General features: G+C 33.1%; 1 protein-coding gene across 1 annotated transcript in view; it reads left to right on the plus strand.

Annotated features, from left to right (window-relative positions):
• The window catches only part of NUP133 (nucleoporin 133), a 58,254-nt gene extending 36,726 nt beyond the window's left edge, over positions 1-21,528 (plus strand). The window contains exons 17-26 of the mRNA XM_074262380.1: positions 1,683-1,782; positions 3,685-3,936; positions 4,350-4,483; positions 8,718-8,876; positions 9,737-9,872; positions 10,411-10,529; positions 11,441-11,521; positions 17,046-17,110; positions 18,406-18,494; positions 21,213-21,528. Coding sequence (XP_074118481.1) covers positions 1,683-1,782; positions 3,685-3,936; positions 4,350-4,483; positions 8,718-8,876; positions 9,737-9,872; positions 10,411-10,529; positions 11,441-11,521; positions 17,046-17,110; positions 18,406-18,494; positions 21,213-21,349 — 1,272 coding nt within the window. The 3' untranslated portion in view covers positions 21,350-21,528. The remainder of the gene's footprint in view (positions 1-1,682; positions 1,783-3,684; positions 3,937-4,349; positions 4,484-8,717; positions 8,877-9,736; positions 9,873-10,410; positions 10,530-11,440; positions 11,522-17,045; positions 17,111-18,405; positions 18,495-21,212) is intronic.
• Positions 21,529-27,131: the final 5,603 nt, after the last annotated feature.

A 27,131-nucleotide genomic window follows, 5' to 3' on the forward strand; every position in this document is an offset into this window, starting at 1 on the left:
GTCCTCAAGACAGTCTTGGTCAATATTGGAAGGTGTTTTTTTTTTTGTTTGTTTGTTTTTTTAAGATTGTTATGATTCTTATTTTCCTTATATACTGCATTGACTCAGCTTTTAAGAATGCTGGGTACCTCCCCTCAGATTAAGTATCATAGTAAGATTTTATTAGAAGAATTATTATGAACCATTTAACACATTTATTAAACACCTACTATGTTCATAATACTACCAACAAATATGGTGTTTGGAATAAGTTACATTATTTCTTCTGGGCATATTATTTTATTTGGAAAGAATTGTCTAGATTTTCAAACTTTTTAAGGCCAATATAGATTAAATATTTGCATTTATATTTTTAAAATACTTTGAAGTCTAATATTCATTTGCACTCTAATATTACAGTCCTGGATAAAATGGCATTAAGTAGAATTGAAAATAGGATATATAGAAGAAATTCATGGTGAAGGTGATTTAATTATGAAAGTACTGAGGAATCCATACTCACAGTATCTGAAGGAGAGGAAAATAGTAAAAGTGTAGGAAAAACTTCATATTGCTTATGCCCAAAAAAAAGACAATTGGGAAATTTCAACCAATGTACTTACTTAACTATTTGTACAAAATATTTATGAGATTCATATATACATGAATTAAGGGAATCCTTAATGAAAGATTTTAAGAAGAAAACAGGTAAACTTTCACCAGTACTATTTCATAACAAGAGTTCTTAGCCTTTTTTGTATCATGAAGCCATTTGGTGATCTAGGGAAGCCCTTGAACCCTTCAGACTATTGTTTTTATTATAAAATAAAATACATAATGTTATAAAAGCAATTACATTGAGATAAATTTTTATGCCATCCAAGTTTATAAAATCTGACCAAGGACAATTCTTTAAAGTCCTTGGATCCATAATAATATTCTTTTACATTTCAAAGTTGATGAAAGACTGAGACATGAAACATCTTAATTTTAAAATAATTGAAAATATTATATAGAAGGCAGCATGTTGAATTTGAGTATGCTGCACCACAAAAACAATGAAGAACTTTGAAGAGTAGGATTAAATGATATCAATAAGACAGGAAGAAAAGATGAAGTAGTCTCATTTTGAGGAGTTTTTTGCTCTTACATGACTTGCCCAGTATCATCCAGCTAGCAAGTGTTAAGTATCTGAGACTGGATTTGAACTCAGGTCGTCATGATTCAAGGGCAGTGCTTTATCCACTGCCCAATCTAGGCTGCCCCAGGATGAGGAGTTTGCACCACTGACATCCTGCTCTCAGGAGAAAATACAGCAGGTCTGCAATGTGTTCTGGGCAGATCATTTTTGATGAATTTATATAAGGAGATGGAGAAGAGCTGCACAGGCTTGAAAGACATGCTGACTTGCAATCATATCATTGGAAGGAACATTCACATTGATGAGCTCACATCAATTTGGGAACATTCTAACATATGAACTAAAATATTGTCTTTAATTTTTAAGTTTCTTCGTAAGGTTCTTGTATTCCCATTTTTAGATATTCTCTCTGGTAATAGAAATGTAAAGCTTAGGGAATTTTTTTTTTTTTAAGTACACATCTTAATAGGCATTAGAATCTAATTAGATTTTTTTGTATGTTTAAATTAAAAAATATTTTGAATTTCCATTTTCAGAAATAGGTAATTTCTTGTTTTCCCAGGATATGCTACAAGCAGCCAGTCAGTATCGTCAAAGCAGAAATGCTATATATAGAATGGAAGAACTCCCAGAAAAAGAACCTGAATATGTTCCTTGGACAGGTAAGCTTCCAAAAATTAGGTGCATAAGTCTAGTATTATTATTGCTTGTTCAAAAATTTTATTTCAATGGTTTTTTTATATCCATGAGTTTGTATTATTTCCACAAGCTAATTTTGTAAATAAAAATTCAAAATTCTATTGCTGTTTCCCCCAAGGCATGTTTGCTCAGATTGAGACAGTATTACATTAGCACTAAGTGTGAACAGAGAGCTCAGCTAGAGAGAACTGAGGAGCAAAGAAATTGGGGCAAGATACATGTGATCCTCTAAACCTAAAGAAGAGAACCTAGCATCCAAGTGGGGCCAGTTCTGTTCCTGCATAATTCACTTGGAGCAAAGCTCAAAACTGGGAAGCCATATATTGCTCAACATGGACGAAGGCAGATGTAACTTTGATAGTCACCCCAGGGAAACCATCATCAAAGGGGAAGAAGTCAGAAGGTGAATAATAGGAGAAAATGAGAGGGAAAGAATAAGATCACCAAAGATCTCAGGCTAAAGAAAACTCAAAAGACTTTAATTAAACTAGATAACAGGGAAAATTCTTTTTCTTTTTTAAATTTTATTTATTTATGATTAATTAATAAAGCTTTTTATTTAATAAACATGCATGGCTAATTTTTCAATATTTGACCTTTGCAAAACCTTCTGTTCCAAATTTTCCCTTCTTTCCCTCTATTCCCTTCCCTAGATGAACAAGTAGTTCCAATACATTAAATATGTTAAAATATATGTTAAATCCAACATATATGTACATATTTATAGTTATCTTGCCGCACAAGAAAAATCAGATCAAGAAGGAAGAAAAAATGCAAAAAACAAAAAAAAAGCAAAATGCAAGCAAACAACAACAGAAAGAGTGAAAATGTTATGTTGTGTTCCACATTCAGTTCCATGGTCCTCTTTCTAGGTGTAGATGGTTTTCTTCATTACTGAACAAGTGGAACTGGTTTGAATCATCTCATTGTTGAAAAGAGCCATATAACAGGGAAAATATTAATAACAAAAGGGAATATGGCCTCCAAATTGGGTTAAAGATTCCAGACATCTTTTATTAAATCTTGTGAGGAAAAAGAATTAGCACCTGATGAGTCATAAGATCCTATAGATTCACAAGAAAGCATGGAACTTATGATGTTCTTCAAATATTTGAAAGAGAAATAAGAATTGTGAGCACAGAATTTATGGTCCACATAGCAGAAATTAGTAGCTTGTAGAAAAAATTGAAACTATAGTGGCAAGTTTCACCAAAGAAACCCTAAGAAAGAATAATTGATTGGGGCCATGCACAAGTAAGCATACTCTAGAAAAAGGGAGAGAAAGTTTTAGTATTAAAAGGAATCATGATAACTACTTTTAAAAATAAAATATAGTGATCTCGAAGGAAGAGTGCATCGACAATTTAAGAATTATGGCTTTCCAAGAAAAACCCTAAAAATAAAAAATAAAAAAACCTGACTGCAGTAAAGCAGAAAGTATTGCAAGACAACTGATCAAATTATGTACATTTAACCTCTCAAGTTGCTTGCTGTCGTTGGATGGGGGTGGTAAGGGAGAGAGGGAGAAAAATTTAGGACACAAAGTTTTACAAAAATGAATGTTGAAAACTTATCTTTACATGTATTTGGAAAAATAAAATATTATTGAAAAAAAAACAGGTGTCCAGAATTGCTGAACACAGAAAATAAAGTACCGCTGAAGAATTTGCAGATCACCTCTAGACATAGTTAGAAGCTGGGCCTTGAATGATATTATTTGAAGCCTGCGTCTTCTACAAATGATAACTAGATTATTTGAATTGATAATTAAATTATTTAAATATTAGATGTGGTTTATATAATTATAGTAGTTTTTGTATCTGATACAATAAATTTGTTTTGTTTTATTTTTTTCTTTTTTATAGCAACCAGTGGCCCTGCTGGCATAAGAACTGCAATAGTGCGACAACATGGCATTGTTCTGAAGGCGGTTTATCCTCAAGTAGATACCAATCTGAGAAACATCCTGACTGAGCAGCTTGTAGCACTGATTGACTCCTACCTGGATAGTTATGTTTCTCAGCTTAAATCTGTGGACAAACCCAGTGATCAAGAAAGATACAACAATCTGGAAATGGAGTACATTCAGAAAAGAGCAGACATGTTGTCTCCTCTTCGTAAGTAATTATATATATTTGTAGAAAGTACAAAGAGAAAGCTATACATTTAGTAAAGCTGCTTTGGTTAAATCAGTAACTTAATATAATTTCTATAATTAAAATTAATCACCAGTCTGTTTTCCAAATGTAATTGGAGTTAAATATTTGTTATAAATTTATATACTATATGTAAAAAGTGTAGTTATAAATTTGTACATTACATGAAATTAAACCCATTTAAACATAATAGTTAATATTTTATTTTAAAAATAGATTAAAAATGGACTTACATATAAGTTTTTTGCAAAGATGAAATCACATACTGAAATTACTTAAATATTTCCATCCAAATAGAGAGAAAAACCTAACAAGTCACTGGGTTAACTGAATAGCTGCTTTTGATGCATTTTTTCTTCTTTTGTTTTCTGTAGTTTCTCTTGGACAACACCAGTGGGCTGCTTCTTTAGCGGAGAAATATTGTGACTTTGATATCTTGGTTCAGATGTGTGAGCAGACTGATAATCAGACTAGATTGCAACGTTACATGACTCAGTTTGCTGATCAGGTAATAGAGTTTAATATTTAAGGCAGAGAACTTTACAGTATAAGCTCAATGTTTTAAATATAATATTTGTTTGGGCAGGAAATGGCTATAGCAAAAGTAATTGTGCTTCATATATAAGAAGCTATACATGCATAAGAAGATATTAAAAGGGAAAGTTTAGATCCTGCTTTGTCTCAGATATGACCATATTTTTAAAGGCTTCCTGTTGTAACTCCTACTTATATTTAACTCATTCATAGAACCTAAAGTTCCCAGTTACATAACAATATTTACATTCCTTATCTTAATCTTTGGTACCAAACTCAAAGTTTGGTAGTTCATTTAAAAAAAAGAGAATAGCTTTTAATCTTTTTCCCTCTACCTAATGAGGTCTCCCTATTCATTATAAAACTATACTATTTCCAATTGTCTTTTAATTTGTTTAGCAAATTACGCCTTCTATAAAGAAGATTAAAAAAAAACAAACCCATGTATACCCTGCTTTCAGAAACCTCAGCATCCTAGTGTTTGCCTTCTTTACTCCTAAAAGAGAGAATAATAATAGTAGTTAACATTTGTGTGATACTTTACACTTGATCTACATTATCTCATTGGAACTCCATGAATTTGATACTTGTAACATCATTGGTTAATTGTTTGATTGAACTTTCCTCTTTCATATTATGGTGGAGGGATATGCTCAAGGTCATTCAGTAAATGAAAGGGCCAGAATTTGAACCTAGGTCTTTTGACTTAAAATGATCTTTCCAATGTAAATTCTTTTTCTATTGCACCAGACAACTGGTGGTACGGTGGACAGATCACAGGCTCTGGAGTCAGAAAATTCAATTCCAGCCTCAGATTATTCACTTAACCACTCTACCTCAGTTTCCCTATCTGTAAAATGAGGATAATAATGCCACCTACCTTCCAGAGTTGTGAGGATCAAATGAGATAATATTTGTAAAGTGTTTAGAAGAATGCTTGCCATAGAATAGGCTCTGTATAAATAATGCAAATGCTTATTTTCTTTCCTGTCTTCCTCTCAAAAAAATTGACATATGATCCCAAGAATAAATTGGTTTTCATTGTGCTATATGATCAACAAAATGCTTTCGTGCCAATGATGTGGTTGAGCTCTGTAATACAGGTATCATCCCCTTTTACAGGCAAAAAAATCAAGGCTAAGAGACTAAGTATCTTGCCCATAATCACAGGGCCGGGAGGTCAGTCAGGTCTAGTGACTCTAATGTTCTCCAGGACTCTGTTGGATTTTTGTGGCTCTAACAGCTTGGACAACTCTGTAGCTAGTTGTGTTGCTGTAAATGATCATTTTGCTAACAGGGACTTGAATGATCAAATATGTCAAATGGGTCATTTCATTGTAATGGAACTATAGCTGAAATCTGTTGAGGTTTTTGGGATATTTAGCCTAAGTTTGGACATACCAGAGTGGTAGATATCTTTTTTTAACTTTTTTTTTTTTTTTATTCCCACCAGAAATAAAAACATTTCTTCATGAAATGTAACAGAAAGACAAGGGAGAACTCTTTTCCTCCCCAAAAGTTCAGAAAAGCAACTTGAAAATATAACTATCCTAAATAAATGAATCATTTATTAGGAACTTATTGCAAGGCACTGTGTTAAGCCTCTGAGGATGTAAAAACAAAATAAGAAGTAGTCCCTAACAACAACAACAATAATAGCTAGCATTTATATAGTACTTTAGGATTTGCAAAGTGTTTTATAAATATCTTATTTGTCCTCAGTAACTTAGGAGGTATGTATCATTATTATTTAAATTTTGTAAGTGAGGAAATTGAGACATGCAGCATTTAAGGGACTTGCCTAAGGCACACACTGATGTCAAGACAGGATTTGAATTCAGCCTTCCAGTTTCAAATCTTGCTCCCTTGCCATCTAACAGCTTATAGAGATATAGCACACACTAAGATATGATAGGGGAGAAAACATTTACAAATAGAGGAATAGGGGTAGCTAGGTGGTGCAGTGGATGAAGCACCAGCTCTGAAGTCACAAGGACCTGAGTTCAAATGTGGTCTCAGACATTTAACACTTCCTAATTGTGTGATCCTGAGCAAGTCACTTAATCCTAATTGCCTCAGCAAAAAATAAATAAATAAAATAAAAGAATAAAGGGAAAGCTTCCTGAAAAAAGTAGTAGGATAGTCAAATTTTGAAGTAAGCATATTGATGTTATCTTTTGTTGAAATGAAAGCTCTTTGAATAAAGAGAATGTTTTCTCTTGTTTCCCCAATGCTGAGCTGATGTCTTATGCTAGGGCTTCTTAATTGTTTTCTACTTACAACCTTGTTTTGCTTAAGAAATTTTTATGTGACCCCAGGTATATAAGTATATAAAATAGGTATATCAATCAAACATTTACTGATAATAAATCACAATTTTGCAATTTTTACATTGTTATAAGACTCCCAAATTGGGTGATGACCCACAGTTTAAAAAGCTTTGTCTCACTGGTAGAAGGTGCTGAACAAATATTTGGTTTGGGTTGGGTTGGACTGTATCAGTCCAACCAAATATAAAAGTAAGGAGGAAGTGCTTTCTAGGAATGAGGGGCAAAGGCACAAGTGGGAGGTTGAAGTTGTGCATTTAGAAAAGAACACATAGGTAGGACACTTTGCCTGAAATCTAGACAGTGATGGGAACTTACTGAAATAAGCCTGGCAAAATATTTCGAAGTGATAGAATTTCTTTAAATGCCACGCAACTGTATTTTTATCTTGGAAGCAATAGGGAGCAACTAAAGGTTCTTGAGCAAGGTGTGACATAGGAAAGTTTTTTGGGAGGCTGTAAAGTTTGAATTAGAGAAGAAAAAGAAAGGTTGTAACAGTAGAACTATCAATAGGTAATAAAGGTTTGACTTCTGGTGATGTCTATCTTAAAAAGGGGACAGATGCCGGGTATTTTGTGGTCTGCCAAAAATTGGCAATTTTTTTTAATATGGAGAGAGAAAAATTGGAAATGGTTCTCATGGATGCAAAGTTAAGTTACTAGAAGAATGGTTATTCCCTTAGCAAAAATAGGAGAATCTTGGTTTTAGGGAAAGGAGATCATGATTTTTGCTTTGAATATATTGACTCAAGCACCCAAATGGCTGAAATAGCAGATAGCCTAGATAGCCTTTTAGTTAATACAAATGGATATTTTTTTTAAATAATGGCTTTTCATTTTCAAAATATATGCAGATAGTTTTCAGTAATCATCCTTGCAAAATCTTGTGTTCCAAATTTTTCTCCCTTCCTTCCCTTCTCCCCTCCCCTAGATAGCAAGTAAATGAATAAACATTTGACAGTGGTAAGAGCTCTCCTCTGCAATTAGAGGAACTGGCTTCTTTTGAAGCACCTACTTCCTCTGTAATCTTGAGCAAACTGCTTACCCTGCTTAGCCTCCAGTCTTCTCTTCTGTAAAATAAAGGATTAATACTAAATAGTTTCTGAACCCTTCCCTTCTAGATCTAAGAACTTGTGGGTTTTATGCATTCATAGCATACAGATGTATAGACATAGAGATAGATAAAGTAATAGATTTCACTGGTCTCAGGAGCCCCTGGGTGATGAACTTCCCTTGACAAGGACTTGTGTGCAGTAGCCTCACATCATAGTGAAGGTGACAAATGGTGACAAAGAATTGGGACTCAAACCCTCATCTTACTGGTTTTTGATTTTCTCTCTATCACAACATGTATGTGTTTAAAACAAGACAATTGTGCTTTTTAAAATCACTTTCCTTAACAGGAAAGACACACTTTGAAAGGTACAAGTCTCCTTTCATTGACTATGGAAAATAATCTATAGTTTCTAGGAAATTTTTCTTTTCTATTTGTTTTCTGTGGTCATTATTTTATTAAATTTTTGGTTAGTCGGGAGGATATCTAGAAGAGAGAACTTCACAAAGAATCAGAAATCCCAGAGCTTAGCCTTGGCATTGCTGCCAACTTTGTGGCTTTAGGTAAGTTCCTTAGCTCAGGGCCTTGTTTTCTCCTCTATCAAATGAGGACATTAGCCAGGATCATTGCAAAAGTAACTTCCAGCTCTCACATTGTATGGTTTCATATAGATAGATCGCTCAAATTGATTTTTAGAACATTTCCATTTGGGAGACCAAATAAGACTTGAGAATAAGTGACATTTCAATATAACATATCAACGTGTACTTATTATATGTTATATATTATTATAATATGTTAATGTGTTCTTGGCCTTATTGCTATTAGAATTTTTCAGATTTCCTCTTCCGTTGGTATTTGGAGAAGGGAAAGCGTGGCAAGCTATTATCACAACCAATTTCTCAGCATGGACAGCTAACAAATTTTTTGCAGGCCCATGAGCACCTTTGCTGGTTACATGAAATTAATAGCCAGGACTTTGAAAAGGTAAAGAAAGTTGTTGTTGGTTTTTTTTTTTTGTTTTTTGTTTTTTTTAAAACAGAATTTCAATTTTTGCTGGTTAAAAAAATGTCAGTATAAATAACTCTTAACACATACCTTCTTTCATAGAGAAGCTGTAGGTATTTCATCTTTTTTGATTTATTGGTCTTGGTTACCAGATATTCTATATTGAGATTCAAGAGAACTGGCTTCTAATCTTGCTTAGGCAGTTAACAACTGCACTGTGAAAGTCAAAGAGAAGAAATGGTTGTCATACAAAACCCTAAAGAAAACAACCTGTTTCCTCAGGTTTATAGTGACTAATAATAAAATAAAATAAATATATAATAATAAAATAAAATAAAAAAATAAAAATAAAAGTCTAATAATAGACTTTTATCCCAGTTTATATTCAGACAGGATTAGTAAAATATTCTACTAAGGTCTAAGTCCTAGTTTTGGCTCTTCCTTGGCTCTTATCTGGATCCTTAAAGCATCCTCACTTTCCACAAATTAGTGAAAGAGGCATGCTTACATTGATAAGACTTGCTACAGATGATACAGAAAAATGAAATGGATAAGTCACTAAACTTTTTAGTCAGGAAAACCTAAATTCACATCCTGCCTCAGAAAGGTATTGTTTGTCCTGGACAAGTAGTTGAAATTTTTTATTATGTAGGTTTCTGCATCTATAAATTGAAGAAGTTGGACTTTCTGGTTCCTAAGTTTACTTTCAGAGCTGAAACAGATTCTATGTAAAGTAAAAAGAAATTGTATATTCGAATTTTCATCATTCTTTATTTCAGCTTCCTCAAAGTAATAATTTATTACCTATTGATCTATTCTTATATTTTGGTTTAATCTAGGCTCATACAACACTTCTAGGCTTGGCAAATATGGAGAATCGTTACTTTGCAAAAAAGAAAACCCTGCTTGGACTGAGTAAATTAGCTGCCTTAGCTTCAGATTTTTCAGAAGGTTTAATTCAAGAAAAAATTGAAGGTAAAAAAAGGACTGAATATTTCAAAGGACAGAAGGAATTAAATTCCATTCAACTAGAATTTATTAACAGAGGCCTTGAAGAATATTGGCGAGTGAGCTAACCGCAGAACCAGGAAGACCTGAGTTCAAGTCCTGCCTCTTACACATAATGACTGGGGGACCTTTGCAAATACCCCACAAAGTTTGGGCATTTTGCATTGGCAGAGGGAACTTCCACTGCAGTGAAATCCTAGGCCTGTTCTTGTCTCTGTCCCTAATATAATGAGGCCTTCTGCTGGTCTTAGAATATAAATTTACTTAGAAAACAAGAACAACATGTAAACAGTGGTATAAAGTCCTGAAGAAACTAAGAACCTTTTACAAATAATAAATCATTTGCCCAGGTTCTTGTCCACTTTTTGTATTAATTAGATCATATTTAAGGTCATATAGTAACTAAGAGTCTTTGAGCTAACTTTTTTTTATTTGGAATTTTTGCTACAACAAAATATATCTGGAAATTATACTGATATTTCTTCTTTTTTTCTTTGCATACTAGAAATGTCTGAGCAAGAACACTTTTTACTACATCAGGAGACCCTACCTGAACAGCTGTTAGCTGAAAAACAGTTTAATCTCAATACAATGCCAGTATTGACTGCACCGCAACTGATCAATGTATGTATTTTATACAGTTTTACAACCATTTCTTTGTATCGGTTATCTCAGAAGCCCCTGTGGAGAAATGCTGTGATATAGTAAGAACAGTGCTAGATTTGAAGTCAGAGACTCCAGTCAGTTTTGTAACATTCCACTTGAATCATGTTGAGCAAATCATTTAATTTCTCGGGATTTTTCATCTGTAAAATGAAGAGGTTTGACTAAATGACCTTTTGTGGAGCTTTCTAATTCTTAAAAGCAATTAACTCAGTTTAATAAATATTAAATATCTACTCTATATCAAACACTATGCTAAGCTATGGGGATAATAAGTGCTTTTATCTTTTTTTTTTTTTTTTTTTTTTTTTTTTTTTGCTGTGGTAATTGGGTTTAAGTGACTTGCCCAGAGTCACACAGCTAGGAAGTGTTAAGTGTCTGCTGAGGTCATATTTGAACTCAGGTTCTCCTAACTTTGGGGCTGGTGCTCTATCCATTACACTAACTTGCTGCCCCCTCTTATTAAATCTTATTAAAAATAATCCTCTGGAAAATGCTATCTGCATCCAAAGAGAGAACTGTGAAGACTGAATATGGATTAAAGGATAGTACTTTCACCTTTTTTGTTTGTTTGCTTGCTTTTTCTTTCTTGTGATTTTCTCTTTTTTGATCTGATTTTTCTTGCACAATATGAAATATATAGAAATATGTTTTAAATGTAACATCAGATTGCTTGCTGTCTTGGGGAGGTTAAGGAGGGAAGGGAGGGTAAAAAATAAGGAACACAAAATCTTATCAAAAATGAGTATTGAAAACTATCTTTACATTTATTTGGGAAAATAATATACTGTTGAGAAGAAAAAAAGAAAGAAAAAAACTAATCCTCAACCTCTCTCTCTCTCTCTTTTTTTTTTTTTTTTTTTTAACTATAGCTGTACATATGTGAGGAAAACAGAAGAGCCAATGAATATGACTTCAAGAAAGCACTAGACTTGCTAGAATACATTGATGAGGTAAATTGAGGAAAATCAGTTAAGAAGATCCTTTTAAATGAATATCCCTTTAAAATCCCTTACCAATGTCAGATGTCATACTTCTTAACTTAATGAAGAAAGGAACAAATGTAAAGGGGAAAAAGAGAACCTAATAATTAGCCAACTAAATTGGAATATTTAGATGGTGATTTTTTAGAATGTTAAAACCTATATAATAAATCATAGGTTAAAAAAATAGTATTTAGTACTAACCCTTCAGGAATACTATTCATTGGAACCAATTCTCATGCTTATTTTATCCTATATAGATTTCACTTTTTTTCCTATATTCTAAAAAAATCCTTGTGTTTGAAATATTTCCCTGATACCAGATGCACTAAGTTTAGAATTTAAACTTTGGTATATGCCCCAGTTTCTAAAACATCCTTTTTGAATAGACCCTAAGAATATCTGCTAAATACTCATGGTAGTCTATGTACATTTCTTCAATTCCCCTGTCATTCATTTCAAAATTTCTCTGTATTTTCACCAAGATTTGTTTTGATTTGTTTCTAAGAAAGAAATGTCCTAATTTCTTGCTAAGCATAACACCTCATTTTCTTGATCATTTGCCCAACAACATGCATTTACTATGTGCTTATTGTATATTTGGCTTTGGGGACACAGAAACAAAAGTATAAAACAGCCCCCCTCTTGCAGGAACTTGGATTCTATTAGGAAAGAATGCTCATCAATATAGCTTTATAAAAAACATATATTAAATAACTTTGAGGTGGAGTGATATTAATAGATGGAGGGACCCAGAAAATTTCTCCTTCAAAAGGTGATATTAGAACTGAGATTTAAAAGAAATCAGGGATTCCAAAAAAGGAGATTTGAGGAGGTAATGCATTCTTAGCATGGGATATGGCCAATGCAATTACCTAGATATCCAGATGGGGCTTGTGTGTGAAGAGCAGTAGCTAGGCCAGTTTGCCTAGATAGGAGAATGTGTAGAAAGGAGTAATGTGTAAAAAGAATGGAAAACTAAGAAGGAGTAGACTGTGGTGACTTTATGTGCCAGATAGCAGAATTTATTCTTGATCTTCGAATTTATCAAGAGCTCCTGGGTGTAGTAAACAGTGTAGAAGATGGCTTAGGGGGAAAGCTTGAAGCAAAGATATCACTTACTAAGTGATTATAAGAAGTCAGGAAAGAGTACATGAGAGCCTATATCCAGGTAGAGAGGGGGATAGAATGGAGAGATGTGTTGAACCTAAAATGACACGATTTGGCAAGTGTTTGGCTATGAGGGTTGAATGTAAGACAGGAGTCCAGAATGCTTCTAAGGTTGTAAACCTACATGACTAGAAGGAAGAATGCAGTGCCCTTGGCTAACTTCGGAAAGTTTGAAGAAAAGATGGCATCGGAAGGAAAAAAGTTGTCTTTTGAATATGTAGAACTTAAGATACTGTGGAACATCCAGTTAGAACTGTCCAACAGATAATTGCTGAAGAATTGGAGCTGAAGAGAAAGAAAAGGGTGGGATATATATAGATCTGGGAGTCATCTCCATACAGGTGTTAATTAGAATTGGGATACAAGGCTACCAAGTAATGGAAAGAAAATTGAAGACTTTGAAAATGAGCAGTGAGATAAGTAGGAAAACCAGGAGAGAGCAATTATGAAAACCCAGGGAGACAACAGTATCTAGGAAGAGAGGGTGATCAGACACATCAAACATTGCATAGAGGTCACAAAAGATGAGTATCCTCTCCCTTTTCTCCCCCACCCCTTCCTAAAAAAAGGTCCTTAGAGTTGACAGTTAAAAGATAATTGGTAATATTGGAGCATGTTAGTTGAATGGTGAGACTAGGATCTAAATTGCAGAAGTTTTAGAAACAGGCCATCAGGAAAGCCTTCATCTCACTTCTTTATAAAGCCAGGGAGACGTGTGTGTGTGTGTGTGTGTGTGTGTGTGTGTGTGTGTGTGCGCGCGCGTGCGCGTGTGTGTGCGCGCACACAGTATGTTGATTAATAGACTTTTTTAAAAATATATATTATTTAAGATATGGAAATGGCTCTCTGATGAGGGAAGAGAAAAGATACTAGGAGAAATTCTGATGATGGAGAAAATCAAAAAGGTCAATAAATTTATTTTTAGAAGTGTGAGAGGAGAGAAAGTAGAAATACCAATGGCTTTTTCAGGGAAGTTAGCTGAAAGGGGGAAGATAAGTATAGAAGACAAACTAGTTGGAGTGGTAGGATCTAGTGAATATGAGGTTTAGGCATCTTGTAGGTATCAAGAGAAAAGTCAGTAGGTAGGGAGATATTGGAGATCTCTCCACTCAGAGAATAGAGATGAGAAGAATAGAAAGAGAAATGCACTTTGGGAAGGGGAAAGGAAAAGAAGGCTAGTAAAAATGGTTTCATATAATCAGGATGTACACGTAGACATCTATGAATACAGAAAGGGTTTGGAGAAATAGCAGGCACATACATTTGATTCTCCTCTAAACTAGTCAAAGGAGGAAAAAATACAGTCGGATACAGAAATACATTTTACTCAATAGGAAGCAAGAAGAAGAAGGGAGAAGGGAAAATTACAAGTAGGATAGATTAACTGAGGGGCTACTCTTCAACAAAATCATCTTAACTATGCAAAAATATGTAGTTCTTTTTGAGATTGCAAAGAATAGGAATTTAAGGGAAATGTCCATTAATGGGAAATAGCTGAAGAAATTATGATATATAAATGTTTTAGAATTCATTTGTGCTCCAAGAAATAAAGAGAATGGTTTCAAAGAAACCTAGAGGCACATATTAATTGATGCAATTTCTATAATATGAACAATAAGAATCCAGTTAGCAGTTTATATTTCTTTTAGCTTCAGTTAGTACCACGTGTGTTAGGAATGGAGGAAGTATTTTGTGTTGAGAGTAATCCAAATTTGGGGTTTGGAAGCTATGATTGGTGATAGGATAAAGGAGTCAGGGATTGGAGATTAGAAGATAAGGAATAAGCAGCAGTAAAAATAGTTGAAAGCCTATTTCTATTGATTCAACTCCAATCCTAAAACTTTGGAAACCAGTTTGGAAATTTTTTTCCATCTTAATATTTTAAATAATGTTTCAAAAAATCATGTATAAATGAACTTTTGAAGGTGCAGGTGCAGATCATAGAATCATGAACTCTCATAACTGAGAGAAACGTTAAAGATGACCTAGTTTCACCCTTCATCTTAAACTAAATGGCAGAAAGATTCAGTGACTCATTCAGAGCTGAATGTATTGGTGACAAGTTAGTCTGTCTTTTTCAACATACTTTTAAAATGTTACCAAAAACATTTATCTTTTCAGCTAGAAGAATTAGTTATTCAAAGATCACAGTACTAGGAAGCATTTGGGATCCTATATAGGTGAGTGAGGTTGTAAGAGTAAATGTGGAAGTAAAAAAATGTTTTTCTCGGTAGGCCATTAAAGACTTTACAACCTAATGGGAGAAACCATGTATAATTGTTTGTTACATGTAGAAGATATGCAAAATAGTTTTGAGCGGAAGAGATGTGTGAGCAGAAAAAAAGTACACTGAAAGGCTTTCTGTAGAAGGTAGCTCTTGAACTGTTTTATAGGAAACCAGTGATCCTAAAAGTACTAGTAAGGGGGGAGCACATTTAGATGCAGGGGACAGCCATTACAAAGTCATGGAGAGGAAAGGTTCATATATACGTCAGCACAGCAAGTCAGTGTGGTGGAGTTACAAAGTGTGAGGATGGGAATAAAAGATGATTGGAAGTATAGGAATAGATCAGTGGAAAAAAATTAATGTCAGATAGAAGAGTATTTAATCTTGGGGACAGTAGGGAACCACTGGTGGTATTTGAACAGGAGGGTGGCGTGATCCAGACTTAGATATTAGGATAGTCACCTAAGTGACTTTGTGTGATATGGATTGGAGATAAGAGAAAGGAAGGGAGAGCAAATTGGAAGCTGTTTCAGTACACTGACTGAAAAGTGTTGAGGGTTTGATCTGAAGCAAATAGCTTTGTGAATGGAGAGGAGAAATGAAAAGATTTGGCAATTTTCCTGGATAATCAAGTAAATGAAAGTGAGGAGTCAGAAACAATATTGAAGTTGCAAACTTGGGTGATTAGAAATCTAATGGTATCCTTGACAGTAGTGGGGAAGTTTGGAAGTGGAGTAGGTTTAAGGAGCAAAGGGAAGAGTTCTGTTTTGGACTTAGTGAATTTGAGATATGGATAGAACTATGTAGTCACTCCAGCTTCGTTTAAATACCTTCAGTAATGGTGAAGCCAGCCTTCAGCTTCCTTTGAAGAAAAATTAAGTGACTTCTTTCAGTTATGTTGCAAATAAATAAATAAATTCAGAAGCTCCTGAATAATTGTTCTAATATATTTTTTGGGATGATATAGTAATAATTATTTATTTGATTTTTATTATCTCTCTGTAAGGTAAGTAATCAGTATATTCAGTATTTGAAAGTGGTAGGGACTCAAAAGACTCTTGACTATTGGTTTTTATTTAAGTTAAAATGGATTATTTCTTTAGTTTTATGCCTGATTAATTAGATATGAACTTTGTTTTTATCAGTTTTAGCAATTTGTCTTTTTTTTTTTCAGTTCTCCATAGAAATTGGACCTTAGCTTTTCTTCTGAGGTTTTTGGTAGTAATTCTTAATTATATTTATTTTTTCTGAAACTTGTCTCTGAGCATATGAAGTAGATTGAACACATTTTTATCACTAGTTATATTTGACTTTTTTGAGATCCAATTTTAGGTTAAACTTCTTACTTCATGAGATTTCTATTGTTCTCATATTATCATATATACTAGTAAATCAGTTCATATAAGATTCTCTTAGTGATCGTGCTATTGTTATTCCTTCTAGGGATTGATTATGTTTTAAGGAGAAAAGATGAAAAATTTTAACATAAGACAATTTACAATGTGAATATGTATTTTCGTTTTGTTTTGGGTTTTTTGCTGAGGCATTTGGGGTTAAGTGACTTGCCCAGAGTTACACAACTAGGAAGTGTTAAGTGTCTGAGACCAGATTCGAGTTCAGGTTCTCCTGACTTCAGGGCTGATACTCTATCCACTGCTCCATCTAGCTGCCCCTGTGAATATGTATTTTTAAAGGTAAAAACTAAAGAAATAATTCATCATAATAAAATAAAGAAAAGTTAAAGGGTGTCTTTGGATTTATGATAAATGATTTTTCTTTATTCAAAAATCAAATTGATATTAGGAACTATATATTCTTTGTACCCCCATCACATGTGACTATCATTTTTTTCTTCTTTGCAGTTAGCATAAGCCTCCTACCTGGGCATAGCAGTGAGACTCCACTGTAATTATGTTCTACCATTGAACAAAAAGTACAATTATCTCTTATCAAGTAACCAAAATAGAATAAGAGTACATAATTGTGAAGTAACATTCCTTGAATCTGAATGTGATGCAAAATTTTAGAGAAAAATAAGTGATTTTTATAATTCTTTTAAAAATCAGGATTTAATAATTTTTTTATCCCTATATCAAGGAGGAAGATGCAAACATAAATGATCTCAAACTTGAAATCCTTTGCAAAGCTCTTCAAAGAGACAAGTAAGACCTTTGAGTACAATGTGTTTTCTCCATTTGGATCACTCTTTAGATACTTTGTTGATATATTTTTTCTCATTATATTTGTAGTTGAATATTCCTTAGCTATTTTAAAAACAAAACAAAAAACAAAACTATAAGGACTTTATTTTAAGAATTTTGGAATAGAGCAATGTAATACTTAATTGTTTTAAGGGCAAAAAATGGAACATTTCAAAAATGGAAATTTAGAATTTATAGAAATCCAGAATATCAAGCAATTTTTCTGTATTAACAGTGCAGAGGGAGAATATAGAAATTGATATTTTTTTTTCCCATTTTACAAAGTTAAGGTCAGAGATACCAATTTCATTTTGATTAAAAATTCTTAAATTTGAGGATTTAATGTCCAAATTTCAAGCCTCTCCTTTGTATTTGCCTTCTTTCTAGGTATTCTTCATTTCCATCTATGGGAATGATTCCTTTAAAATTGACCATGTGAGAAAGATGACAGTCTGTTGTGGGCATGGGTCTCTTTCTCAGAAGAATTTTAAAGATGTTCTAGCCTGACTGCTAAAAACTTTTCTCCTGCTCACCATTTTCCTTATTAGAGGGAATAGAGCTATTTTTACTTAGTCACCTCCTCCCTCTTCTGAACACTCCCAGATAGTTAAAATTGTTGTTAATTTAGTCTCAGAAGCCATCCTCAAAAGCATCCAGCAAGTCTTCTCACTTGATTTCTATGCCCCACCCTATTCATGCATTCATCTTGGCTGCTTTTTTTTTTTTCCCCTTGAATTACTGTTTTAATTGACAATGTATTGTGTTATGAATCATAGGATTGTAGCTGATCATGTAGATTTATTGGCCTGGGGCTTACGTCTAGGTTCCTCAAACAACAAAAGTTTTCCCATATTCATAAGTGTAGCCTAATTTAGGTTCAAGAAACAGTACCTATTATACTTGCGTTTTAAACAAACATTTGTGTTAATGCATTATGGCTATTGTCTTTTGGGAAATCTTGCTTTAGGTTGCAAACTTATTTTGGTATTGGCTTCAGCATTTCCTTGGAAAAGTTACTTACATGATATTTTTTAAACTATTTATTGGTTAATGATTTATGTAGCATGTCTATCTCTGATTAGATGTCTGTTAAGTTCAGAATATATTATGGAAAATTTAAGTATATGCATCTCTTACATTCTAAAATATTTAATTAGTTTTAAATACATAATCTTCTATGTCATTGCTCTATCTCCAAGACACCATATTGTTAGTTATCTGTAACATTTTAATTTGTATTTTTTTTTCTTTTGTAGTTGGTCCAGTTCAGAGGGTAAAGATGATCCAATTGAAGTGTCTAAAGATAGTATATTTGTGAAAATCTTAGAAAAACTTTTAAAAGAAGGTAAGTTAGCTGTGTGACCCTGGGCAAGTCACTTAATCCCAGCCTCAAAAATAAGTAAATAAATGAATGAATAAATAAATAAATAAATAAATAAATGAAGACGGTAAGTGATTTGTTATAAGTTCTAAGTTCTTTAAGGGCAGAAATGGTCTTATTTTCCTTTGTATTTCTCCCAGGGTTTAACACAGTGCTCTGCACATTTTCAGAGCTTAAAAAACATTTGTTGAATGAATGAATAAATGTTGAATTAGGAATTAGAATTTCACCATCATTTCCTTTAAACAGTTCTTTTAGCAGCTACACTGAGAAATAAGGTTAATTCCTTATTAAAGTAGTTATATATAAATATAGCTAAGTATATACATATATATATATGTATATATATATACACACAATATATATTATATGCAAATTTATAATATAATATATATGTGTATATATAAAGCTTCTACAGTGTAAAATCTCAAAGTCAGAGGATTAATTAAACAGAGGGAGGATAGTTTCCAGAGCATGTAAAAATTATCTAAGATATAGGGGTATATGACATTTATCAAGAGCAAGATAAATGATAGGCCTTTTATGTACAAATAATGGTGGGAAGGCTAGAATTGAATGGGTTCTTTATTGATCTGTTTCAAAAGTTAACTTTCCATATTTGTCTTTTTATTAGAACAGTCAGGAAATACTTGGGCTAAACTCCTTAATGCTATTCTGCTAGTCTCTGCAAAAGAGTTGGTGCTCCATGTTCATTTAAGTTATCACATTGGTTTGGCTGTTTAGTGTTCTGGAGCCCCAAGTGTAATACTCTCATAGATGGAAGACTAAAATGAACCTTCTTTATAAAATATAGATTTTAAGATTTAGCAATACAGGAAGATCATATTACAAATCTTATACTTTTATTGTATGAATGAGCTAAAATCATAGAATCATCAATTTAGAGATGGAAGGGATCTTGGAATTCTTTAGGTTCAAACCTCTCACCATAGAAGTCCAAGGTCCAGGGAGTACAAGTCATTTGATGAACATCACAGTGGGTAACAAGAGCCAGAATCAGAATTCAACCTGGAATTCTCAGTCTTTTCCTCTTTTTGCTTCACACTGTCATCCTCATAGCTATGGCCCAGATACTTGAGCTTGATATTTATTATCTTTAAGTGTAAGTGTATCATGAATTGATTTGTCTTCTTTCTACTTAGCTACTTAAGGATCCCATATAAACTGCTTATGAGGGGTTTGGACTAATGACCTCTGAGATCCCTTCTAATTCTTAATCTGTGATAATAATCTTATGTTAGGGTTAACATATATTTTTAATAAGAAAGTCTATAATTATGTATCTATTGTTTTACAAATTAATATAACTTCACAAATAAGATTAGCATGATTTCATTCATAGGAAATTAAGAATTCTGTCTTTATTGACATTTTAATTTATTGAATTATTAAAAATTTATTTTCTTAATATTAGTCAAACCAAAACATTTACTGCATATAAAGGCCTTAAGCATAAGATATAATTAATAATATGTATATTATTATATATTATGCATATAATATATGATATAATAATAATAATTTCTGATTTTGAGAAGCTCATAGTCTGGTATCTTAAGTGACTTAATTTTTTCAGTTTTTTCCTGAAACTTGGCTAATATATCTTATTTAGTAAGTGAAGAAAGTACATATATTTATTTTTGAAATCTTTATGAAAATGGATTTGTCTCCACATACACATTTTTGTATTAAAATCTATTAAATTTTTTTTACTTGGACCTTTGTCATTTTTATACTCTCATTAGGGCTTAGATAAACAGTTCAGCTATTTGTTGTTGTGGGGTTTTTTTTTCTTCCATAAATGATGCATAAAATGATTCCTTAAATCAGGAGTGGGGGGGAAGGAATGGTTTAACTTTAAAATTGTAATGCCTTATGATATTTCAAAATATCAATCCTATATATGCCCAGAATTTTGAAATGATAAATATCACCTTGCCATAATAAAACAAAAAATACAGCAGTTATTAAAAAAATATTTTTAAAAATAATTCTTAATTGTAAACAGGTTTTGTGTTAAATGAAAGTGTATAGTAATTGTGATAGTAAAAAATAAATATTTTGGAACCATAACATGGATTTCATATGTAATTTTTACTTCAGCTTTTTAAAGAGTTTTCTCATTTTGTCTCTGTTGGTGTAATTTCTACCAGTGTGTCTCACAAATCTCCTCCATTCTTTTTCAGTCTTCTTAAATTACTATGACCAAATAAGTCAACACCTATTGTTCACTTTCATGGTGATGAAACCATTGCATAGTTAATAAGGTTGGTCTTGAATGAAGATGTGCCATTATTTAATTGAAGTCCACTTCTGGATGCATAGACAAAATTTTTCACACCTGAAAGCTTGCACTCCACTGACATTGACTTCAAGAACCCTATGATTCTACTTCATCAGTGGAAGCATTGGGAGTAGAACTTTAGTGGTGAATATTTAAACTAAAACAAGAAAACTAATTCAGCACCATAAAATTTTTGTTTAAGAATATTATGTTAGAATTGCTAATGTGCTTTTTAAAATGAAACAAAATTAGAATGAGACATTTCTCAAATTTAAAAGTGATGTAATTTCAGATTGAAACATAGATGCTTCTGTATTCAATCAAATTTCTTGTGTAGACAGTTTTATAGAATTATTAATATATTTTTATGTTTACAGGTGTTCAGCTTAGTGAATATTTACCAGAAGTGAAAGACTTATTACAAGCAGAAGAACTTGGAAGCTTAAAGAATAATCCTTATTTTGAATTTGTTTTGAAAGCAAATTATGAACATTATGTCCAGGGACAGATGTGATTTCTTTTCTGAAATATTAAATGTTTTTAGCGAATTGTATTGTAAAAATTTGGAGCTTTTTGATCTTTGTTGTATTGAAAATGTTAAAAGTTTATGACTAAATAATTTGATTTTTTTTGTTGTTTTTATTTTTTGGTTACTGTGTTTGGAAACTGACATAAAATCTTTATGCCTTTATAGAATTTTGGTCTTCAGTTCCTGCATTATTTTTTCTTTTTTTTTTTTTTCACTCTGAGAAATCTTTGTTCATTCTATAAATATAATTTAATGTTGTTTGATTGTCATAGTTTTTGATTTTGGTTTTTAATATTTTTTAAAACACCAGCTTGTGAGTCAGGAAAACTTGGGTTCTTATTCTGTTTCTGCATTTCCTTAGTTCTAAAATGAGAGATTAGTCTAGACTTCTTCCCACTCTAAAATTCTGTTGTAGTACATTCTAAAGACAATCTGAGGTGTTTGGCATATGTTTTTAAGGATGAAATATCCACAGATGTAAAAACTCATACACACTTTTTGCACACATACATACATACATACATATATATGTATATATGTATATACATATATATGTATGTATGTATGTGTATATGTATATTTTTTTTAAGCAAAGGGAGACTTAGTTTATATAGAATTGGTCGTAAAGACCCAGTTAGCACCCTGGACCTTAGAATCAGCTCGAGTCAGGATAAGCAAAAATCCTTGGTCTTTAGGGATAGAAGTGAAAGGAATGGACACAGGATCTCTGCTACCTTCCTTTTCCTCCTCTACTGCCAAAATGACTGGCTTGTTTTACTCCACTGTCTAATTCTTCCCACAATTCTCTGTATACATCAAAAAATTGAACCAGCACAGAATAGTGGGAAGGGCCATTTTCCAAGCATATGCTAATAGACTATTGACCAATCAGTAATTAATCATGAGTGCTAGATTGTCCGACCTCAGTGCATCAACTCAGAGTTTCAGCCCTTTACATCTGGTGGCAAAATTGAAAGTGTTTTAAATTTTTTCACCTAATAGTTCAAATTAAGAAATATTTAAGTAGGTTTTTATTATATTTGAGATGGATATTCAAATTAAATGTAATTCTATTTAGTAAAAGAATAACTTGGACAGCTAAGTGGTGCAGTAGATAGAACACCAGCCCTGAAGTCAGGAAGACCCGAGTTCAAATTTGATCTCACACACTTAACACTTCCTAGCTGTGTGACCCTGGGCAAGTCACTTAATCCCAATTGCCTCAGCCAAAAAAAAAAAAAAATAAAAATAAATAACCTAAACCAAAACCTATAAATACATCCTGCTTTTAAAAACTACGTTTTTAGTATGGCATCCACCTTAGATCTAAAGCAGTTTCATTCTTTATAAACTGAATATGAAATTGCCCTAACGATAGTTAATGCCCAACATGATGATCTTGATTTTCCTTGTTTGTCTAAATTTAATCAAGAAGGTGAAGCCAGTAGTTAAAGAACTTTTTATTCTAACTAATGTCATCAAACAATCTTTGTCTAACAGATGGTTTAACAGCTAGATATTGGATAGGGAGTTGTTACCATATCCATACTTTGTGGTTCCCTGGCCAGCTGCCTGCTAAAACAACTTGATCCAACAGCTGAAAAGGTCATAAGTTAAATTAGTTGAAGACAGATCGGTTCTTACTTCTGTAAAATACAATCATCTTTCTTTCTTACCACCTTGAGTAATAGAAGTTTGTATACTAGAAGATTGAATGTTTAGAAGAATAAGTTGATAATGCCATTATTAACAAAGGAAAAAATGCATCAACAACCTAAAGAAAATTATGCCTCCATTTAATTCTTCTATTCCATATTCATAACTTATAAATAAGAATTTGGCATATATTAGTATTCCCCATATTAAGCATATTTAAGGCTTGGAAATAGTATAGCAATAATTTGATTAAAAAAAAAAAGAATGCAGCTTATTAAATGTTCAATATTAAAATGTACATTGTATTTTTGTCTTTAAAATATAAATAAAAGTACTATAAATTAGTACTTAATTCTGCTACTCAATACCACTCCCAACCCCATGACTCTTAAAGACTTGTAAAACAGTTGTCTGCATTGATGAGGGAATTCATTATCCAAAATCCCTGTGCTATTAAAATACATAGTCTTCCCTTCCCCCCCCAAAAAAATTATATATATAGTTAGAACAGATATTCTTATTCTGGGGTCCATGTATTATTTTTATTACATATTTTTATTTTCAAAACATGTGCATAGATAATTTTTCAACAATAACCTTTGCAAGACTTTGTGTTCCAAATTTTCACCCCTTTCCCCATCCCCTCCTCTAGATGGCAAGTAATCCAAGATACGTTAAACATGATTAAAAAAAACATGTTAAATCCAATATATGCATATATATTTCCACAGTCCATAAATTAAAAAAATATATAACAATTTTAATTGATTAATTTTAAAATTTTTTATATCTTTTATTTATTTGAAAACATAATTCTGAAAAGGTGTCCATAAACTTCACCAGATTGCCAGAAAAATCCCAGATACAAAAAAATTAAAAACCTCTGCTCAAAGGAATTGATAGCAAACCACTGTTAATTATTCCAGCAGAAATTAGTAGCATCTTTTGGAACTTTGCAAAGAAAAGTTATAATCGGTTTTTGTAATTGCTAATGCTTGTTGATTTCTTCTATGGAAAAAAATTTTGAGCTCTTCCCAACATTAGACTGTCAAGATATTCTCAAAAGAATGGCAGACTTCAGTTCAGCCTTAGTTAAAGATTGTGAGGATACAAAGATGAAAAATAGCATAGTTCCTGCTCTCAAGTTGCCTACAGTTTAATAGGGGACAAATTATACAAATAAATATAATGCAAGGTCGAATATGAGAAGGCAAAAAGCAGACCAGACATAAAATCCTGTTAAGAAAATGTGAGGGGAATGATTTTTTTTTTTTTTTTTTTTTTTTCAGTAAAAAACAACTGAGGTAAGCTTTATGGAAGAGATAACACCTGAATTAGACCTGAAGAAAAAGAACTCAAAAAATACAATTATGGAGGATGTGTTTCTAGGCATGAAATAGAGCTTTTATATATATGAAGATAGTTGAGAGGGCAAGACAAGGCTGAAAAGTAATCGGTCTAGTTTGAATTGTAAAGTAAGTTAATGAAAGTAACATGAAAAGGCTTCCTTATGTATTATCTACATTCTGGAAGGTTTTAAATGTCAGAATATGGAATTGGGTTTTCTTTTCTCAACTTGATGCTTCATTCTCACTATCGTTCTATTATCTTTTTTACCCTTTATAGTTAAATTCCTTAAAAAAAAAAAAAAAAAAAAAAAAAAAAGCTGTCTACAGTTGGTGTCTCCTCATTTTCGTTAATTCCTTGCATTCCAACTTCTGACCTTATTCCATTGAAATTGCTTTCTCTGCATTTACCAATGGTGTCTTAGTCCGCAGTCCTCATCCTCACTGACCTCCTGCAGCTTCTGGCATTGTTGGTTGCCCTCTTCTCCTTGAGACACTGCTTTGGGCTTTCAGGACACCGCTCTCTCCTGGTTCTGCTATCTCTCTTGTCATTCCTTGGTGATTAGGTCCTTTTCTGGATCCTCATCCAGATCATACCCAGTAACTAGGTGTCCCCCATGCCTTCTGCTCTTCTTCCTCAATACTACTATGTTTGGTGATCTCAGCAATTCCCAGGGATTTAATGACCATCTTTATACTGACAATTGTCAAATCTACCTAGGTTGCCCCTATCCTTCTACTGACCTCTGATGTCATCTCCAATTGCCTTTCAGAAATCTCAAGCTAAATTTCCAATAGATATCTTAAAGTAAACATATCCAAAACTTTCCCCCTAAATCCTTCCCTGTTAAAATAGAAGACAATGCCATCCTCCTAGTCCCTCAGGCTCGCAACTTAGGAGTTATCTTGTCCCCACAGCAGACTGGATAATCTGTTGCCAAAGCCCGCTGATTTTGCCTTTGCACCATCTCCTATACCACCTTCCCATCCCTATACTGCAACACTAAGGTAGCCTTTTTATCATGTCACATCTTATTAAAATGGACTATTAGTAGGGCTATCTACTTTGAGACTCTTTCCCACTCCAACTCATTTTCCATTCAACCACTAGAGTGAATTTCTTAAAGGCACAGGCCCTACTCTCTCTCCTACCTCTCCTCCCGACTCAGTAATTCCAATAACTTTCCTATTGCCATTAGGAACAAACTCCAAATGCTGTGGCATTAAAAGCCATCATAACTTAACCCTATCTTTCCAGTCTCCTTTTACCTTGTTCCTCTTCACATGCTCTTTGATCCAGTGACTCCAGCCTCTTGTCTGTTCACGAATAAGATCCTCCATCTCTGCTCTAAGCATTTTTTCCGACTGTCTCCTAGGAAAGGAATCCTTATCCATGCGTGTTCTGACCCCTAGGTGTGAGTCTACCCCAAGACTATTCTATCCTCTCTTTAATAAGATGGTGATATCATCTTGTATGAGTTAAGTCTATCTCTCTACAAATGAACCTCACTATATACACCCAACCTTAGTCTTCTGATTTCCCATCCCACATCAACTGTCTATTGAACTGTTTATTTTGAAGTAGGTCCCCCATCACCATCTCAAATTCAACATATCCAAAAACAAATTCTTCCCTCTTTTTCCATTCCCCCTCCATTGCTCTTGAAGACTTCCCCAATTCTGTTGAGGGCACCACCATCTTTCCAGTCGCCTTGTTTGAAATATTAGTGTCATCCTTGAATCCTCACCCACTCTTATTTTACATGTCCAGTCACTTGCCAGGTCTACCTCTGCATTCTCTTTCCACATCTCTTACATCTGTACCTTTTTCTCTGCTCATGTGGCTACAACTAATTCAGGACCTAAATTCTTGAAGCATGGATCTACTCAATAAACTAGTCAGGTCCTCAAGGGAGAAGGAAGAATGAAGAATACCTTAAAAGATTTTGAGTCTCATTGCGTTCTATCATACTTAAGGAAACTAGAAGGCAGAAATAAGGGAGTAAGACTTTGAGTTCAGTTTGGGGCTAGAGGGTAAATGATCATAGAGCTCAAAACTGATGCTTGAAATCTGGGAGTCATCTCCATAGAGGTAATGATCCCTGAAGATACTAGAGCAGGTAGGAATGTGGAGAAAAGAGGGTAGAGTCTCGAGGGACACCACTTTTGGGGAAAAGAAACAGTAAAGGAGACTGAGGGGAGGACACACAGGAGAAACAAGAAGAGTGGTTTCCCAGAAGCTAAGGACCTTAAGGGGATAAACTATTGTTAAATTCTGCCAAAAAAACGACGAAAATGAAGATAATTTAGTAATCAAGTTATGTTATTGGCCATCTTGGATTGAGGACTTCTGCCAAGGTGGCATCTTCTCATTTGTTTTCTTTCTGATCAAATTTAGTTGATTGTTTTACAGCATGCATCTTCTATTATTTTGTGGTAGTTCTTTTCAGTTACATTGTTGTGAGTTTTTTGCCATTGTGTATATTTTTTCCTAGCTCTGCTTCCTTCACTTGCATCAGTTTGTAGATGGCTTTCCATGTTTCTCTTTATTCATCATGTTCTTCATTTCTTAACAGCACAAAAATATTCTATTAACATTCAGGTGCCACAATCTACTTAGTCATTTCTCAATTGATGGGCATTGTTGTTTTTTGTTCTTTACTACCTCTAAAGGTGATGTATATATATAAATATCTTGGTGTATTTAGACTTTTCAGTGATCTCTTTGGAATATATGTCTAGCACCAGAATTTCTTTAGTCAAAA

This window comes from Sminthopsis crassicaudata, chromosome 4 (genome assembly GCF_048593235.1).
Source record: "Sminthopsis crassicaudata isolate SCR6 chromosome 4, ASM4859323v1, whole genome shotgun sequence".
Taxonomy (NCBI): Eukaryota; Metazoa; Chordata; class Mammalia; order Dasyuromorphia; family Dasyuridae; genus Sminthopsis; species Sminthopsis crassicaudata.